The sequence below is a fragment of the Prinia subflava genome, chromosome 16 (genome assembly GCF_021018805.1).
Source record: "Prinia subflava isolate CZ2003 ecotype Zambia chromosome 16, Cam_Psub_1.2, whole genome shotgun sequence".
NCBI classification, from domain to species: Eukaryota; Metazoa; Chordata; class Aves; order Passeriformes; family Cisticolidae; genus Prinia; species Prinia subflava.
In genome coordinates, this window is record NC_086262.1 from 17,158,968 (window position 1) to 17,177,823 (window position 18,856).

At 47.3% G+C, this 18,856-nt stretch overlaps 1 protein-coding gene across 1 annotated transcript; it reads left to right on the forward strand.

The window, feature by feature from the left end:
* Positions 1-2,145: 2,145 nt before the first annotated feature.
* HSPA4 (heat shock protein family A (Hsp70) member 4) lies at positions 2,146-18,114 on the forward strand. The gene is made up of 19 exons (XM_063413743.1): positions 2,146-2,317; positions 6,380-6,437; positions 8,024-8,164; positions 8,367-8,489; positions 8,910-9,009; positions 9,391-9,524; positions 10,860-11,104; positions 11,485-11,561; positions 11,819-11,970; positions 12,093-12,199; positions 12,547-12,680; positions 13,101-13,282; positions 13,623-13,709; positions 14,210-14,362; positions 14,830-14,955; positions 15,665-15,772; positions 16,074-16,193; positions 16,574-16,735; positions 16,940-18,114. Exons 1-19 carry the CDS (start codon positions 2,211-2,213, stop codon positions 17,132-17,134), a joined length of 2,511 nt encoding a protein of 836 aa, XP_063269813.1. The 5' UTR covers positions 2,146-2,210; the 3' UTR covers positions 17,135-18,114.
* Positions 18,115-18,856: the final 742 nt, after the last annotated feature.

Here is an 18,856-nt window from a genome sequence, read left to right on the forward strand (position 1 = left end):
CTGTGCTGTGATTTATGTCAGAGCTTGGGGCAAGCTGATTGCTGGATCCCTCAGCGGAGGGGATCACAAAGCCCTTTCCCATTTGAATATCCCAGAACAGCCCGGTGACCCTGACCTCAGGTGACGTGTGAGGGCTATTTCCAGCAGCCCAAGGAAGAGGCTGTGACAGACACCAGCCAGGGATTATTTTAAGCCCACATTCGTGGTCATGTTTGGCTGGCGCTAATGAATTCCGAGACTGAACTGGAATTGCAATGAACTGTAAACTGAGGCTGGAGCTTCTGGGAGCACACCGGGATGCACCGTGCTGGTGGGGTTCCAGTGAAACCCTATCTCTGTTTCTTATGCAGATCACAGGAAAAGGAGGCTGTTGGGTGTGCCAGGCAAGGATTTATATGGGAGTGAGTTTTGGCAAGTACTGGGATTGGGAGTGCCCAGGGCCCAGAGTGAGTCAAGCACTGAGCGAGCACAGCGTGGATGCTCTGAGGAACGAGGAATGGCCAGGACTGTGTGCTGGGGCTGGCAGGGCCCTCTCCCCCAACCTCCCTCCCGTGCCCAGGGCACCAGCCCTGGCAAAGCCCCAGGACCATGTGCCAGCCCAGGGTCACTCTGGGACGCTCCGATCCCCTCTGACGCCGGGCTCCACTCCCCATCTCTCTTTGGAAAAGCAAAGTAAAATACCTGAAAGGAAGCTGGGTTCCTGGGGCTGTGGGCTGTACAACAGTCCCCACACGGAGCAGCAGCCGGGGCTGTCCCTTGGCACCTCGTGCTACGCTCAAGGACGTCCGAGTTCAAACACTTCATTAATATTCTGTCATTAGCACCGTGATGCAATTCCCGAGGTGATTCCCGGCATCACCGGAGCCACGCAAGGGCTCTGGGGCACGAGTCCTTCCCGCTGTTGAGCTTCTCTGGGTGTGTTTGCTGTGTCTAAAACAAGGAGCAGCCACGCAAACACAGCACTGGGACTTGGTAACGCACTGTTTGTAACACACTGCTCTGCCACACAGTGCTGAGGCGTGCTTCGCCATGGAATTAAAAGTATTCCTAAACATTCGGTTTCACTAAACTCATAGATGTAAGTATCAGGATTAGGTTTGTGTTAGGATGAATCCACCAAACCTTTGTGCTTTCATCTCAAAATGCTTCCCTTGGCAGAAGCTTTCACACTGCTGAGGGGAGCAGCTCCAGTGTCCACTGCCCCTCCACTGCTGGGACCACGGAATGTCCCAGGAACTTCTAGATATTTTTTTTAAAAAAAAAATTGTTTAGCTCTTTACGGATTCCTGATCCTTAAAAGGACTTTTCTCCCACACGCCCACATAGCACTTGGTGGCCAAACACTGTGGAAAGCACAATATATCTGTACTAACCCAAACTGCAGCGAGAGGGCCCCAGTGAGATATAATAACATTAAAATATTCTGTGATGATTATGGACCAAGTGGACTGTAAATTCTGCTGGACATAAAGCAATCATATGCTGAATTTTACTGGGAGCACGGTTGGTATCAAATTACCTTTTAACACAACCTCAAATTATGACACCTTGGATTTTCAACCTGGGATTATCAAAACCAGCCTTGGGCTTTCTGCTGGAATTCGGGAACATTCAGAACATCAAATTCCAGAATGGTTTGGGTTGAAAGGACCTTCAAAGATCATCTCATTCCACCTCTGCCATGGGCAGGGACACCTTCCACTGTCCCAGGTTGCTCAAAGTCTCATTCAATCTGGCCTGGGACATTTCCAGAGATGTCTGAACTGCAAAAGAAAAATTCTAAGGATGCGTTTCAATAATTTTCTGCAAAAACTGTGTCTCTAGAAACTGTACTTTTATTATCATTACATCTCATGGTGTGTGTGCTGTTTCCACCCACATCTCTCACCCTCTGGTCATTGCATCATGGGCAAGGAAAAAGTTTCACTAAACGGCTTTTCTGTGGCACCGACCGCCTCGGACTGAGGGCAACAACTTATCGACCTTTGCAGCGCAGCCAAGTTGTGACTTTATCGCCTTTTTCTGCCATTCCTCGAAGCTTACGCAAGGAAATAACTTTAGCGAAGGGAGAAGGCTGCGGGCGCCCTCAGCGCCGCCGCGCGCCCCGCGCTCTCGCGAGATCTCGGTGTCCCTCAGCGCCGGCGCGGCCGCGGCCCGACGGGATCTTTCGAGAATTGCCGGTGCCGCGCTCCCCCCTCAGCGCCGCCGCCATGTCCGTGGTGGGCATCGACCTGGGCTTCCAGAGCTGCTACGTGGCCGTGGCCCGCGCTGGCGGGATCGAGACCGTCGCCAACGAGTACAGCGATCGCAGCACGCCGTGAGTGAGCCCGGGAGCCGCGCTGAGGCGGCGGCAAGGCGCCCGCGGGGCCCGGCGTGGCGGGGCCGGGGAGGGAGGGAAGGAGATGTAAAGTGCTTACAGAGAAGCGGTAAAGCGCGGCAGACACTGAGGGGGCTTCGGGAGACTCGCTCAGCTGCCTTTCGTAGAACCACAGAATCATAGGATATGAAGGGGTTGGAAAGGACCTTAAAGCTCATCCGGTTCTATCCCTCTGCCATGGGCAGGGACACCTTCCACTGCCCCAGGTTGCTCCAAACCCTGTCCAGCCTGGCCTCGAACATTTCCAGGGATGGGACAGTTTCTGTGGTCAATCTGTGCCAGTGCCTCCTCAACCTCTTCTCACCCAGAGAAAAATTTCTACCCTATGTGTGACTTAAATTTCCCTTCTTTCAGTCTGAAGCCATTCGGCCCTGTGCTGTCAGTCCAATTCCTGATGTGGAGTCCCTCTCTGGCTTCCTCGTAGCCCCTTCAGACGCTGCAAGACGCTCTGAGGTCCGCACAACCTCCTCATTTCCAGGCTGAGCAGCCCCAGCTCTGCAGCCCTTGGGTGCAGTACGGCCGGTTTGTCCCCCCGAGGCGGGGCTGTGCTCTTGGGATTAGAAGGACGGGGGCTGTGAGTGTAGAGAAAAGCATCCCTGGCTGCTGCAGGTGCCAGACCTTAATTCCCTGTGTGTTCATGTGCCGTGTTCTGGGAGCACGGCTGTCATTCCCTGCGCTCCCAGCACAGCAGCACCGGCGAGGGGAGGGCTGAGCTGCTGCCAGGCTTGGTGTGAGCCCCACGGCTTGTCCTGGGATCAGGGTTTGGAAAGCTGCTCAGCAGCCTGCACTGCCAGGACAAGGGGAATGGCTTCAACACTGACAGACAGGAGGTTTGGATTGGATATTGGGAAGAAATTCTTCCCTGGGAGGGTGGGGAGGCCCTGGCACAGGGTGCCCAGAGAAGCTGTGGCTGCCCCTGGATCCCTGGCAGTGCCCAAGGCCAGGCTGGATGAGGCTTGGAGCAGCCTGGGACAGTGGAAGGTGCCCCTGCCGTGGCAGGGGTGGCACTGGATGAGCTTTAAGGTCCCTCCCAACCCAAATGATTTCATGATTCTGTGATACAATGTGATCAGTATATTCTAGCCGTGCTCATGTAATGATCCCTCCTAACACAATCTCAACAGGAGTGTTCATTGTCTGCATTTATTAAAGAACTTCCTGAGAAGGAGAGAAGGAACTGGGATCAAACTCTGAATGAGTTGCCAAATGAAAGTGGGAAAAGAATTTGCATCAAGAATTGGGCATCAGACCTGGAGAGGAGCTGTGGGGAAAGCTGTTTCTGGAGCTCCCCCTCTGTGACAGTGTGGCTTTATTTAAGCAGATCCTGAAGTAGCTGTCTCGGAGGGACAATTGCATCATCCTCAACATTTGGGGTTTTTTCGATCCCTGCATCCCTTCAGAAAGCCCCGAGTGACCTTGCTTCTCAGTAGACAATACCTCACTGTTTGTTTGCTCCTCTCTCTAAGCAATGAATAAATGGAGAAGGAGATTTTGAATTCACCGTGTGTGCTCGAGTATCTGGAGATCTCTTAAGTGTTCTCAATAACGTGAAGTTTAGAGGTTAGATGTACTGGGGAAATCTTGAATGTAGGGAATATCAGAGTTGTGCTGTAATGGCTGTAGGTATTTGGCCCTCAGGGAGTTGAGGTTCTGCTTATAAATATATCTATATATTTGAGATCTGAGCACAGATCTCCTGTGTTGAAGGAGATGTGCTAAATAGAATATCTGACACAGTGCATCTCTTGGGAAATAATTCAGTTATGGGAGCCTGAAGTGAAATTGGAAGAAATGAAGAAAATGAAAATGAGGGGGGTTTAAGAGGACTTTAATCTCCAGGTACGGTTCTAAGGGGATGCACAAAACCATTCTGCAAGCAGACTCTCTTTTAAAAGAACTGCTGCATGGTGTTTAGGTGACTTGGGATCAGAGGCCTGGCTCATAAAGCCAATGCTGAGCAGCTGTTACAGGGGGGAAGTCATGCAAGGTTTTGTGACAGGTTTCCTCAGGCACTGCTCATGGTCTGGGTTAAACACTGTGTTTTGAATGTGTTACAATAATTTATGTTATTAAAATAAACCCCACTGAGTGCACCGTGCTGAGGTCGGTGGCACAGATGACACTCCCACAGAATCTGCTTTCAACTTGGATTCTTCTGGAATGCTGTGAAATTTGAACTTGTACATCCCAAAGCTGTGCAAACTGTGTTTGTCTTTGGACATGGAAAAGTGGTAGAGAGAAAGGTAGTGGAAAACTAAGGGGAAAAAAAAGATAGTTAAATTATTTCTGTTGGGATGAAGAGCCTTGAGTTAAATGAAATCATTTTGATTGAACTTGTGGAGCTGGTGCTGATGATCAGTGCAGAGGACATGAACTGGCAGGGGACAGGATCTTCCTGTGGGTGGGAGGGTGAGGAGGCACCCCCAGGTATGTGAAGCAGAGATTTTAAAAGTTGTTTCATTAGATCTCTGATCATAATCACTGTGAATGTTTCTACTTAAAATGCACTGGTTAGTTATTCAGCCTCCAGAATTTGTGTAATAGTGTAATTTGGATTTCATGAGTTTACTGATTCTTGAGAACTGATTTGGGTAATGAGAATGGTTGAAAATTCCTCTTTCTCTCCCTTCTTCCCAGTTTCAGTCACCTCTGTACTGGGTCCCTGCCAAGGCTCTCATCTAAATCACTGCATTTGTGTTGGTGAGGTGATTGGTTTGTGAATTTAGCACTGAAGGAGCTGGTGATTTTTTTTGTCCAAGAGAAGGACAACAATCCATGTCTTAATTCCTTTCAGGAGACCAGAGTAAATTAATAACTAGCTCCCTGCTCTGGGCTCATTAGAATTTTACCTCCTCTTCCATTGGTGTGGGCCTGAGGGTCTGCAGAGCACAAACTTATCCCTTTTTTTAACTAATCTCATGAATAGTTGTTTGAAACAGCTGGGGATTTATTCAGACATGGTAATTCTGTTGCAGTAGATACTTTAGGATAGGCCTGGTTGCAGTTGTGAAGTTAATAAATTGGAAGAAGATACAAACCCAATGCAGTTCTATCACGCCAGCCTTCAGGTGTGGCTGTGGCAGTTTCTGCTTGGAACACCCCATTCCTAACCTCAGGCCAAGCTGGAATGTTTCCTGTGGCAGCCCTGTGGCATCACCCTGCTGTAAAGCAGATTCTGAACCTGCTGCATGGAGAGCAGTTTAATTAGACTGTTGGCATGTTGTGTGAGCAGTAAAGATCTGCTTGCCTAATGGCAGGGTTCCCCCCACCAAGTCTACCTCAGTGGTATGAGCAACTTGGATTAGAGGGCTGGATTTTGTTTTGTTAGGGCTCCTACAGTTTGTTAAATATGTAAATCAAGAAGCTTAATCAGCCTAGGAATTTCTGCAAAAAGGAGAGTTTCTCTATTCAGAACTGCAGGCTGTCACAAAGCAGGGGGGAGTAAAACATAATTTCTCTTTTTGTGCTTCATGTTGTTTCAGTGGGTAGAGATGAAACTCCAAAAGACCAATCTGTCTCTGCAGGTAGCTTCTTCCTGCCCTTGAAGGGTCTGCCTAAAACAGGAAAGCTTCGTTAGCATCTGCTACAGACGTGTAGGACGATTTCCTTCATGTGTGATTGACCTCGTGTTTGTCGGCTGAACAGCCCAATGATAACCAGTCACGGTTATCTTATCTCTGAGTGCATCACCTGCACGGGCACTTACTGAGAGAAGGCTGTGCCCAGGCAGGGCTGAGATGGGAAGCCTGAAGGAGCAGGGATGAGTTGGGGTTAGTGCTGTTCTGCAGGGAGGACCCTCGCTGGTTTAAATGCAATTATAGCACTGGTTTTTCCAGAATCCACAGAACGTTCCATGCACACATTGCAGCGTGTGACCAACTTTAAATGACAAAATCATCTTGATCAGACCAGAGATCTTCCTGACAGTATCGGTACTTTTCACCCACAGGATGTGCAGTGCAGCTGTGGGGTCACTGACTGATCTGACTCTTCTCCTTGCAGAGCCTGCATCTCCTTTGGGCCCAAGAACCGCTCCATCGGTGCTGCAGCCAAGAGCCAGGTGAGCGGGGGTGTGGGTGGAACCCTCAGAGAGCAGAGTGGGTTCTCACTGCAGGTAACAACGGCCCTGAGCTGCTGCCCGGTGTCTCCTCAGCTGAGGAACCACGGGCTGCTGCTTTGTCATCTGGCACAGAAAGCTCAGGGCTGATCCTTGCACATAATGAATTGTACAAAATAAAGCTGTGCCTCTTAAGAAATTCTGATAATTACTATTTTTTTTTAAGTTGCAAACATAAATTCTAAACCTAAGCAGTGGTGCTTCGCCCTGCCTTAGCTTGTTCCAGTTCCTGTGCTTTATCATGGCTTTTAATTATGTGACTGTTCTATAGAATTCCATTAAATGCATGATTTTGGCAGAAAGGGGGCATATTTGAGTGTAAATAGATAGAGCTTTCTTGACCCTTTGTGACTGAATTACAACCTAAATATCTCTCTTGGGTGTTCTTGCTCATAGTGTGAGTTGCTGTAGGCAGGTAAATGTGATTTAAGGACTGAGAGGAAGTTAAGCTGATTTCTCCTACTTGGGGTATTTGGGTTCTGTTGTATCAGATTTGATGTTGCTGTGTAAGTAACCCCTATAAAAGATGATTTATTGTTTTCAAGTCTTCTGCAGGAAGTGACTAGTCAAACAGCTGGTTTTCCTTAGCCTAAAAAGCCTAGATGTGTGAAGATTCTTTATCTAGAATACAGAAATCCCTGGACACAGCCATGTTATTCAGGAACAGCAGAACTGTACTAGAACCAAACACAGGTGTTTTTTCTGGAATTGAGTGTCTGCTTAGCTTAACGAAATCCATTGGTGCAGAGCCCGTAGAGATGAGTATGTCCTGCCCAGACTAAACTTAGAGAACATCCAGCCCAAGTTGCTTAGGAAGCAGACCCTGCCTGAGCCCAGATCCCAGGTAATGCTCTGTGGAACAGTGCTGTCTGCTCTCTCAGTGCCTGTGGTTTCAGTGCGTGCCTCGCCCTGGTGTCAGTGACAGTTCCCTTCCCTTGTGCCACGTGAAGCGAGCTGGGGTGGGCTTTCACTTCTCTGTGCTGATCTCTGCTGGTAATGAAAGCCAGTCTACCTGCTGGCAGTTAACTCAAGGTGACAGGATCATCTCAGGGGACCTCCTGACTCTCTAAAGCTTCGTCACAGGTCCTTGAGCTGTTTTGTGGGAATATCTGTGTGTTGAGTGTCATGTGCATGTGACGAACCTGAGCTGGAATTTACATCCATGTGCTTGTTATGTTTGGGCAATCACTGATTGTAGAAAGGTAGGGGGTAGAGAACAGGTAAGTGGGAAAGATTTTGCTAACAGTTCTAAAGAGTTTCCTACACCTACACGATGAAATTTGAGTGTTGTAATCAATATTTTATAGACTTGGCTCAGTTTTTAGCGTACATTTTATTTTCCATCTCAAATTCCTGTAGGTTCCCTGAGCAACCAGAGGGAAGTTGCCTCCCAGCACCTGCCCAGATACTGTTAAGATACAAATGACAAAAATACTCTGGCGGGAGAAGCATGAGAACAAAACTCTATCTTCTGTTTGAAATTCAGATGGTCCCCTGCCACGTTGTATTAAAGATTTTTTTTCCTCTAGGTTATTTCAAATGCAAAGAATACAGTACAAAGTTTTAAAAGATTTCATGGTCGTGCATTCTCAGATCCCTTTGTTCAAGCTGAAAAAGCAAGCCTTGCCTATGAACTTGTCCAGCTGCCAACAGGCTCAACTGGCATCAAGGTAGGTCTGGCATGTTTGAGAAAAGAGCCAGAGGAGGAAACTGATAAAGTTTCCTTTTATTCTCTGTTTTGAATCTGCTCGCTGTAGTTTGTGTTCTCTTTTGAATGGAAAGCCTTCACAGGGAAGGGAATAAAAGGCTGATAATGGGATGGTGCACGGGTTCCACTGCAGTGTAATGAGTGTGCACTATTTTTATTTGAAGGCCATGTATATGGAAGAAGAAAGAAACTTTACAATTGAGCAGGTGACAGGAATGCTTCTGACCAAATTAAAGGAGACCGCTGAGAATGCGCTTAAGAAGCCTGTGGTGGACTGTGTTGTTTCTGTAAGTATGGACTCCAACAAAGCACACAGAGCTTACTTACTCTGAACTGAAATGGCTGCAGCATGACATTACATCTGATTAAATTTGAAGTAAACTTGAATGTCCAGGTATCTTTCTTTTCTGTTTAAACTGAGTCTTACACCTTGTGTAAACTGAGCTTATATCATTAATGGTCTTAATTTGCTGCTAATTGGCAGCATAAATAATATTTGATACCTATTTCTGATTATGTGCTTCGGAAATGAATGGCCTGTGATATGTAATGGAAAAAGGAACTTTGTCTTTATGTAATTTTTTTTGCTTTTTCTCTGTTGCAACTGAAATGAACACTACATTTGAGGGACCCTCAGCTGTGCTCAGTGTCCACCCTTGTGACTGTTTCCTTTAAATGTTGATATTGGTGCTGTGATCTCCTTGCAGGTTCCTAGTTTCTACACAGATGCAGAGAGGAGATCTGTGATGGATGCTACCCAGATTGCTGGTCTCAACTGTCTGAAACTCATCAATGAAACCACTGCAGGTAATTCCTTCCTCTCCCTCACTGCATGTTGCAGCTTTGCTACATCAAGGGGCTTTTGTTCTGCCAGTGAGCCCTGCTTTCTGGAATTACAGCTGGGTTTATACAGTTGAAATAGATGAGTTGACCAGAGAGTTTCTTAAATTCTGTTTTTTCATTGCTTTACAAAGGCATAAAGATACTTGGTGAATTTCTGTTTTAGTGCAGCTGAGAGAGGGGCTGGTACTGGTTAATGTTCTTCCATGTCTCTAGCATTGGGAATTTGGGTTATTCAATGTCTGGAGCTTGAGAAGCACAATGAAATGCTAATGCTGATTCCTGATTACCATTTATTTCTTGATAATTACAAACCTCTATGTCCTATCTATACTTTTGTTTCTGTAGTTGCCCTTGCATACGGGATCTATAAGCAAGACCTGCCTGCCTTGGAAGAAAAGCCACGGAATGTCGTTTTTGTGGACATGGGGCATTCTGCATATCAAGTTTCTGTTTGTGCATTCAACAAAGGCAAACTGAAAGTAAACAAGCTGTAATTTAATTATCTGTAGAACATTCATCAGCACATCCATGGACTGTGGCAGAAAAGCCTGCCTGGCTTCACAGGGGGGCATCCACACAGCTTGGTTCTTAAAATGGCACTTTGTCTGGAGCTAAAAGTAGGGCAGGGAACCAGAGAGCTTTTGAGCAGTGTGTGGAGGAAGCAAACATGCCTTAATCAGCAGACTCTGGCAAAGAGTAAAAAACCTGGATTAACTGGTTTATTCAGAAATTATCATATTTGACTGTGCTGCTTTCAAAAAAGTACTCCAGTTCAGTCATGAGATCTGGTGTTAAAGCAGGAATTCCTGCAGTGGTGTAAGTGACCTGCATTGCTTCTGAACCCTCACTGTGCTGCTCATGTAGCAGAGAAGAAACATTGCTGATTGCTTTAGGCTGCCAGTGGAATTCAGCAGATGGCAGCCTACTTCTGAGGGTACACTGCCAAAGCAGTGCTGTTTTCCAGCAAATACTAACAGTTCTTGTGGATTATTATTATTATTATTATTATTATTATTATTATTATTATTATTATTATTATTATTATTATTATTACTGCTACAATCTGGACTTCACAGTTACAATACCTTTCTCATGATTGGCTGGAGAAACAGATGCAAAATTTAAAGCATGAGGTAGTGAAGTGCAGTGAAATGTTCTGACAACACTGATTTTCTCACAGTTTTATTTAGTGAGGAAATGTAACCTTCGTGTTTCTCTCGGAGTTGTTTGTTAAGCTTGGAAGCCGTGGCAGTGTGGAAGGGCTGCTTTGGGCTCCACAGTGCAGGGCTGTTAGCCAGTGTAGAGGCCAAAGCCTCTGAAGGGATATTGAGGCTTATGTGATACTTCCCTGATTTCTGTTCCTAAAAAATAAATTCTTGGTGTGTTTACAGACCAGAATGAGCTGAGGTGGGTGGGCTGCAGGTGTTTGCAGATTATATCATTGAAAAGGAGCACTTGTTTTAAGGGTTAATATAATTTATTTTCTTCCTGTTTTATTTTTAGCTTGTTGTAAGCATGCTCCACCCTTAGGCATCAAATATTTAGCTAGGATGTGACTCAAACTGATAGTGGCTAAGCAGAGTTTGGAAACAGATCTGCTCCCAGCACAAGCTGTGGAACAGATTGTGTTCTAAGTCCTGCCCTGTCTCCCTCAATTCCTTTGAAAGCAGTTGTCACCTCATTGCAGGAAGGCTGATTTCTTTCGCTTAGAGTTAACTGTATTTGAGACAAGCACTGCTTTGATGTTACCTGCTAACTGCTTTCACTGGGTAAGGGCACATTGTACTGTTACTGAGGGGTTCCCTTCCTTTAAGGTTCTTGCCACAGCGTTTGATACAACCCTCGGAGGCAGGAAGTTTGACGAGGTGTTGGTGGAATACTTCTGTGAGGAGTTTGGGAAGAAATACAAACTCGACATCAAGTCCAAGATCCGGGCGCTGCTGAGGCTGTCCCAGGAGTGTGAGAGGCTGAAGAAGCTGATGAGTGCCAACGCCTCTGACCTGCCCATGAACATAGAGTGCTTCATGAACGACATAGACGTGTCTGGAACCATGAACAGGTAACCTGGGCTGCTCTGCAGGGGAAACTTCAGTGTGCCCTTCAGGCAGTTAAAAACTTGATAAGGAGTGTCAGCTCTCAGGACTGCAGGGAGGTGAGAAATCAAAGAACAACATGTGCAGGAATGCTGCTGGGAATGCAAATGTTTAGAGCCTGGTCAGTGGCCTTGAGTTAGAAGGGAGGGCTGGGAATGTTGCAAGGATGCCAGGGTTCCTGGAACCAGGTTTTGTCTGGGAGAGTCCACTAAAGTATAAAGCTAGGACCAGGGAAGAGAAAACCCTGCAGTACACAGTGAAAGTGGCATTCCTTCAGTTTGGGCATGCTGTTGTTTGCAATGTTCTTATGGTGTGCTAGAGCTTTGTTTATGGCTTCTTCCAACAGAAGCAAATTCTTAGAGATGTGTGAAGGACTCCTGGCACGAGTAGAGCCGCCCCTTCGCAGCGTGCTGGAGCAAGCCAGTAAGTGGGGCTGTGGGTGGGGGCTCTGCATGCAGCAGGAGCCAGCCAGAGAGCAGGCTGCCTTTGCATGTGCACACAAGGATTTACCACAAACCAATTTCTTGCTTAGGAGTTACAAGGTTAAAAAACTTCTTCACTCAGGCTGAGAGCTGAAATGTTTACTGCTTAGAAACTTAGCCTAAAGTTGATGTATAACTTCTGGTTAGTGTATGTATGTGAAAGAGAAACATTTCATCTATTGTCTGACTCCTTTCTAGGGTTAAAGAAGGAGGATATTTATGCAGTAGAGATAGTTGGTGGTACCACAAGAATCCCTGCTGTAAAAGAGAAGATCAGTAAATTTTTTGGCAAAGAAGTCAGTACAACCCTGAATGCAGATGAGGCTGTGGCACGAGGCTGTGCACTGCAGGTAAAAAGTGCTGTTTGTTTTAGCTGTGAGAATATTAAGCAGCATCAGTAGCTACTTACTGAATGAAATGCTTGTTCACTGAAAGTCTGAACGTCTGTAATGTGGCTTTTGTGCTCTTGCAGTGTGCAATTTTGTCCCCGGCTTTCAAAGTGAGGGAGTTTTCTATCACAGATTTGATACCGTATCCCATCTCTTTGCGATGGAATTCGCCAGCAGAGGAAGGCCTGAGGTAAAACCAGTGCAGTCTTTGTGCATGTTACAGCTTAAAATTACTGGTGATGATTAGAGTAAATAACAAACATCAGGAAATACCTTTAGAACAGGGTATTTCCAGGTTAAATGCCCGTTTCACACTTCCAGTTTTGATACTTCTGAAGTTAATTATGGTAGGAAACAAAACCAGGGTTGAGTGGCAGTTTGGCACTTCCTGCATGGCTGTTGGTGTTACTTAACCTGAAAGATCAGGACAGGTTTGTCACTTCTTAAGGAAGCTTTACCCTAAGAGTGTCTAGAAGTGTTTTGTTACCTTTCCAGCTGTGTTGTCCTACTGAGCACAGGCTGTGTTTTCTCTTGCAGTGACTGTCAGGTCTTCCCCAAGAACCACCCTGCTCCCTTTTCCAAGGTCCTCACTTTCTACAGGAAGGAGCCCTTCACTCTGGAGGCTTACTACAGTTGTCCCAAGGAGCTGCCTTACCCAGACCCTGCTATAGGTTAGCACCATTCTGTACCTTTAACTAAGAATCCTTTCTATGTTTCAAGCCTTTTCTGTCTAATTATGTAGTCTGGACATGCAGCCTACTGCAAATGCTCTCAGGACAACATTTCAAATGGATTTTCAGTAAAATAGGTGGAGTAACATGAAGTTCATGGGTGAAAGAGCATCCTGATACTGGAGCAAACCTGGAAGGGGCACACTGAGAGTTGTTCAGCCTTTTGCTCTGATAGAAGTAACACCATGCTTTACATAAGGAATTCCCAGCAGCTGTGCTGAGTAAAGGAACTGGATTGTCCAACTTGAGTGGGTTTTAACATTGCCTGAGCACATTGCAGTGAGCTGTCAGCAGCAGTTGGGTTTGCTTTGCATTCAACTTAGGTTAATCAAAGTGTTTGGTTTTCTCTTCTCTGTTTAGCTCATTTCTTGGTTCAGAAGGTCACTCCTCAAACAGATGGATCCAGTTCCAAAGTGAAAGTCAAAGTCAGAGTGAATATCCATGGCATCTTCAGTGTTTCCAGTGCATCTCTGGTGGAGGTCCATAAATCGGATGAGAACGAGGAGCCCATGGAGACGGATCAGCACGCCAAGGAGGAGGAGGTAACGCCCCACTGCGCCCAGCTGCTCACAGCCCCCAGGGGCTCAGCTGGTGTCAGGATTTACCAGACATGTCCACAGCTGAAATACGAGATTGAGACTCACTGTGGTATCTCACACCAGTGATGGATCTCCTGAAACCAGGACTTGAGGTATAGATCAAATTCTTAATGATGGAGCTGTGGCTTGCTGGAGCAAAGACTGGCAGCTCATAATTTATTCCTTCAGTTTTCATTCTGATTGTTTTGCCTAAAGAGCATTAGAGGTGTTAAGGGATCAGCCTAGGAACTGAAACATTGATCTGCATTTGTTTAATTTGTGAAATTGGATCTCTGAATTTCAGAAGATGCAAGTAGACGAAGAGCAACAAAAGGCTGAAGAGCAACAGCAAACCCAGCCTGAAAATAAGGCAGAGTCTGAAGAAATGGAGGTAACAGAAGCATTTGAGACTTTATTTTAAAGAGATTCCTGAGAGCATGAGGACTGTGAGCACATCTGTTGCCTTTGTCATATTTCTGGAAGCTGAACTTTTATTTCAGTGGCACTGGTGCTCTATTGTTATTAGAGCTTTAGAAAGGACACAAATGGCACTGATAACTGCAGACCTGTCAGGTGACCCAGTACTGATAAAATGGGGGAACTCTCCTGTTCAGGGAAGAAATAATCACCTAGTGTTCAATGACTTGAATACTAGAGCAGTGTCCTGCCATGAGCACCCTCCCCTGTGGATGTAGTCACAGTGCCCAGAGAAGCTCAGTGGCTGCATTAATGATTCTGGGCTTCAGCCGTGAGCTGTCAGACTGGCAGGGAGTGCCTGCTTCTCTTGTTGAGCTGCTAACTCTGTTTTTCTGATGTAAACCTCGACTGCTGCCCCTGAACTGAGGGGTGATGCTGTTTTTACTGTGAGTGTATTTCTGTACTTTAATGCAGACTTGCCAGGCTGACTCAAAGGACAAGAAGGTGGATCAGCCCCCTCAGGCCAAGAAGGCCAAGGTGAAGACGACCACGGTGGACCTGCCCATCGAGAACCAGCTGGTGTGGCAGATAGGGAAGGACATGCTCAACTTGTTCATTGAGAACGAGGTAAACTCTGCTTGCCCAGGCTGAAAATGCCATTTGTTGGTCTCCAGAAATGGAGTTAATTAAACATGGTTAAGGATGGTCAGGGAAAGGACTAAAAGGAATAAAACAAGCAGTTAGAAAGCCTGAAATGAACAACAGTGCCCCGTGGAGGCAGAATACGTTCATTGCATTTGAGAGCTGTTGCTCAAAGGACTGTCCTGCAGGAAACCTCCAGAATCACCTGCAGGTACAAGGCACAGGTGACCCTCAGGGGAGAGGTTCCTCAGCTGGAGGAGGATTGTCCTGTGCTGTACTGGACATCACACCAAAAGTGAGATGAGTTTTCAGTCACGTGCTGTGTTACAACAGTTCTGTAAATCACAGTTTTGCAAACTCTTGATCTGGTTTGAGCCTTTGCTAACAAGGCATCTTGGAAATAAATGTTAAATAATGAGCATTTTAGCCAATTAATTTCACCTTGTTCACAGGGTAAGATGATAATGCAGGATAAGCTGGAGAAGGAGAGGAATGATGCCAAGAACGCAGTGGAGGAGTACGTGTATGAAATGAGGGACAAACTGTGTGGAGTTTACGAGAAGTTTGTCAGTGAGGATGTGAGTACTGCTGCTTGGCTGGCCTGATACACTGTGGTACAATCAGAGGTTGGATTCAGTAACTCTTGGCCTCTATCATATACTGTGTTTACTTTAATTACAAATTCAGACTTTGCATTTGAAGAAATAATTCTAACCTTTCTGCTCTGATGATAATGTACTAAATGTGGGCACCTGTGTCTGAACTGGTTGCCTAAAAACCTCTTGGCATTATTAATCAGCTTTTGCTGTTGTACTGAAGGAGCTTGGTGTGTAATGAATGTAAATATTTAAATCTGCTTTTAGCGATGAGTCTCTGAACACCTGACTGCATCTCCATTGACTGCAATGGAGCTTTGGCAGCCAGGTGTCTGCAGAGCCCAAACTGGGACATACCAGGTGACATTTGTGGCACCTTTGCTAAAAAACAGTTTCCCTCTGTTCTCAGGCTTGCTCATGTAGTGACAATGAAAACGTGTAGGGGACAAAAAAGCCTTTTATGTGACAGTATTTGATCTGAACTGTGGCTGTCACACAGGGTTCTTCCTTGAGGCTGCAATCCACCACAAAGCTGTACAGAAGAATATTTTATTTCTTACTTTTCACTAAAGTTGGCCAAGGAATTCTTTATATTCTCAAAATACGACCCTTCCAGAAAGATTCCAGGTACCACTTAGTGCTGTTTGTCACCTACTAAACGATGTCACCTGCCTGCTTTGCCTTGCTGCAGGATCGCAGTAGCTTCACGCTGAAGCTGGAAGATACAGAAAATTGGCTTTATGAGGATGGTGAAGACCAGCCCAAGCAAATATACATTGATAAATTGGCAGAACTGAAGGTAAGGGGTTCTTACATTCCCGTGGGAATTTACTGAAGCTGGAGAACTGTGTTGCAGTGAGGAGGTGTCTGGGGCCTGCTGATCCTGAGGTAACAAACAGCCTGCTTTGGATTGCAAGTGTGTGAGGAGTAGATCTCCAACAGAGCTGTAAGAGCAGGGCTGAGGGAGGCTCAGGCTTTGCTGTAAATTGGGGGAAGAGTCAGAGTTCTGAGGAATTCAGGAAAGTTGATGTATCCCTTCAAACTTGGGGATCCCTCAGTGATGCCCCATCAGTTCTGATATCTGCTGTGCTTTGTTTCAGACTCTGGGTCAGCCTATTCAGGCAAGATTCCAAGAATCAGAGGAAAGACCAAAAGCGTTTGAGGACCTGGGAAAGCAAATCCAGCAGTACATGAAAGCTGTTAATGCATTCAAAGCAAAGGTATTTCCATACTTAATTTCTGGAAAATGCAAGGAAGTGGTACAGATATTTTCTGAATTTTACGTAACCTGCTTCAGACAAAAATCTGGTGCAACCTCCCAGTGAGCTTATGAGTTCTTGATTTTCAGAAGTGGATTTTGGGCCTTGCAGTATCTCAGTCTCATTTTAATCCGGTATTGATTTCCTCATGGAGGCAAAATGCCAGCAGCAGGAGAGCTTCAGTCTCTGCTTACTGAGCTGTGGTGATCAGTTCAGTTGAATTGTTAGTCACAGCAGCTTTTGGCTAAATGGTCTTTGGTATTTTGAAGCTAAGTTTTGAGGAAATGAGGATGAGTTTGTGCTCGAACACTGACACAGCTGCTCTTGTTTGGGTGCTGCAGGATGAGCTGTACGAGCATCTCGATGAAGCAGATGTGGCAAAGGTGGAGAAGAGCGCCAATGAAGCCATGGAGTGGATGAACAACAACCTCAACCTTCAGAACAAGAGGAGTCTTACTTTGGACCCAGTTATAAAAGCAAAAGACATACAGGCTAAAGCAAAAGTAAGCTTTTCTACATAGCCCACTGTATTTCCGTGAATTTTTGTGTTTATTGCTCTATCAGAAAACTCTGAGCTGGGAAATCTCGCGAGTACCAGGGAACATCAACCCTCAACTGGAGTATTCCCAACGCTGTTTCAAGAATTAAAGTTCAACCGTGGCAGATAAATTTCTAAGGATTTCTAAATTTCTTTGTGTGTTTTCTAGGAATTGGCAAGCGTTTGCAACCCCATAGTGAACAAACCCAAACCCAAGGTGGAGCTGCCCAAGGAGGAGCAGAAGGCGGCGGAACCCAACGGACCATTGGACGGGCAGGGCGACGGCAGCGGGGCCCCGCCGCCCGAGCAGGGCTCTGCCCCCACAGCCACCGACAAGAAGCTTCCAGAAATGGACATTGACTGAACTTCAGCACTTGTTTATATTATTGCAAACTACAATAAAGCTTTAAGTTGTCAACTTTGTACGTTCTGAATACAAACTGAAGCAAGTGAATCCCACAGCACTCTTGGTAACTCTTGGGGAGGTTTGGGCAGGGCAGCAGGTCAGAACACGGAGGTGGCGAAGGACTCGCTCAGCTCAGCAGTGTTTGCCTTTCTTGATTGTATTTAGAAGTTTTGGTAGTCTGACTAGACCTCTAGGAACAGCCATAAGCTGCTTCTCCATTTTTAGTGTCCAGGCTGAGTCAGTTCTCCCTGAAGGAGGGAGACAGCGACATCTGAAGTCTGATGTGCACCCTGCTCTTCCTTTGCCTGAGGATTGCAGCACTGGCACTGCGGGGAGGGCAGGGAGAGCCAAGGCAGAGTCTTCCATTGCTCTTGGTTTAGTGTTAATGCCTGCTCTGGACTCACTCTGATTTGCACTGGAACAATTGATGGTTACAGGAGGTTTGCAGAGCAGGGGGTGGTTCATCAGCACCTTGATTCCTTAGCCCAGACTGCAGATCAGACTCACAATGTGCTCCTGGACAGGGGAGTGGGTTTCTCACCATGTCCCCAGCTAATTAGGCCCTGTAAACTCCTTGTCTCTAGTTAAATTAGCTGCTTGTAGAAAGAGTGAATACTTGTATTTCAGCTGCCTATGCTGATAGTTGATTCTGACTTGTTCCTAACTTTTTCTGGCAGGGGTATGCTTGCTTCCACGAGGCCTTCATTTGGAATGCTTGGTTTTTTGTTTTGGTTTCTTTTTTTCCAGGAAAACCAAGAACTGACGGATATGTTGGTTTGTTTTGTTTTGGTTTTTTTTCTATGAGCTTTATACAATGATTTGCTTCTAGTACTGATTGTCATTAAACTTGCAAAAATGAATTTGTATGTGTTAAAATCCAAAGCTGAAAAACACCCATTCAGTTATTGCAAGAAATAAATGCACTGGATTCTACTGGATCGCTTGCTGCAGCTGTCGGTTCCAATGCGGAGGGCGCGGTGCCGGGGTGGAGGGCAGGGCTGTGTTCCGGGGTGTGCAGGGAGCTCTGCCGGGCTGTCCGGGGCTCTGCGCGTCCCTCGGGCTGTGGGTGGCGGTGGCCGGGGTGAGTTTAAGCTCCCTGTAATGAATCCCAACCGTGGAACGCGGTGCGTTAGAAGGGACCCGCACGGCTCGGTGAGTCCGACCGCTGCCCCTGCACAGGCACCGGCACCCGCACCGTGCCCCTTCCCTGGGGAGCCCGTTCAGGGCCGAGCACCGCTGCTGCCGCTCGGTGTCCGCCCGGGCCGGGCCGGGCCGGGGCGGCAGGCGGGGCCCGGAGCGGGCGCTGAGCACCCCGGGCTGGGCCGGCCCGGCCCTCCCGGCCGCCGGGGGAGCTGCTGGGCCGGGCCGGCGCCTCCTCCGCCGCCGGCGCTTCTCGTCCCTTCCCGTCCCTTCCTGTCCCGTCCCTCCCCGTCCCTCTCCGCCGGGGCTCCGCGAGGGGCAGGGCCGGGCCCCCCTCGCTGTTCCCGGCCCGCTCGGCCCGGCCGCGGCTGCCCGGGTGAGGCGCGGGTGAGGAGCGGGCGAGGCGCGGGTGAGGCGGAGTCGGGCCGGGCCGGGCGCTCTCCCCGGGCTCTCTCCCCGGGCTCTCTCCCCGGGCTCGCGCTCTCCCCGGGCTCTCTCCCGGGGCCGCCGGGCCGGGGCACAGCGGTGGCAGCGGCCGGA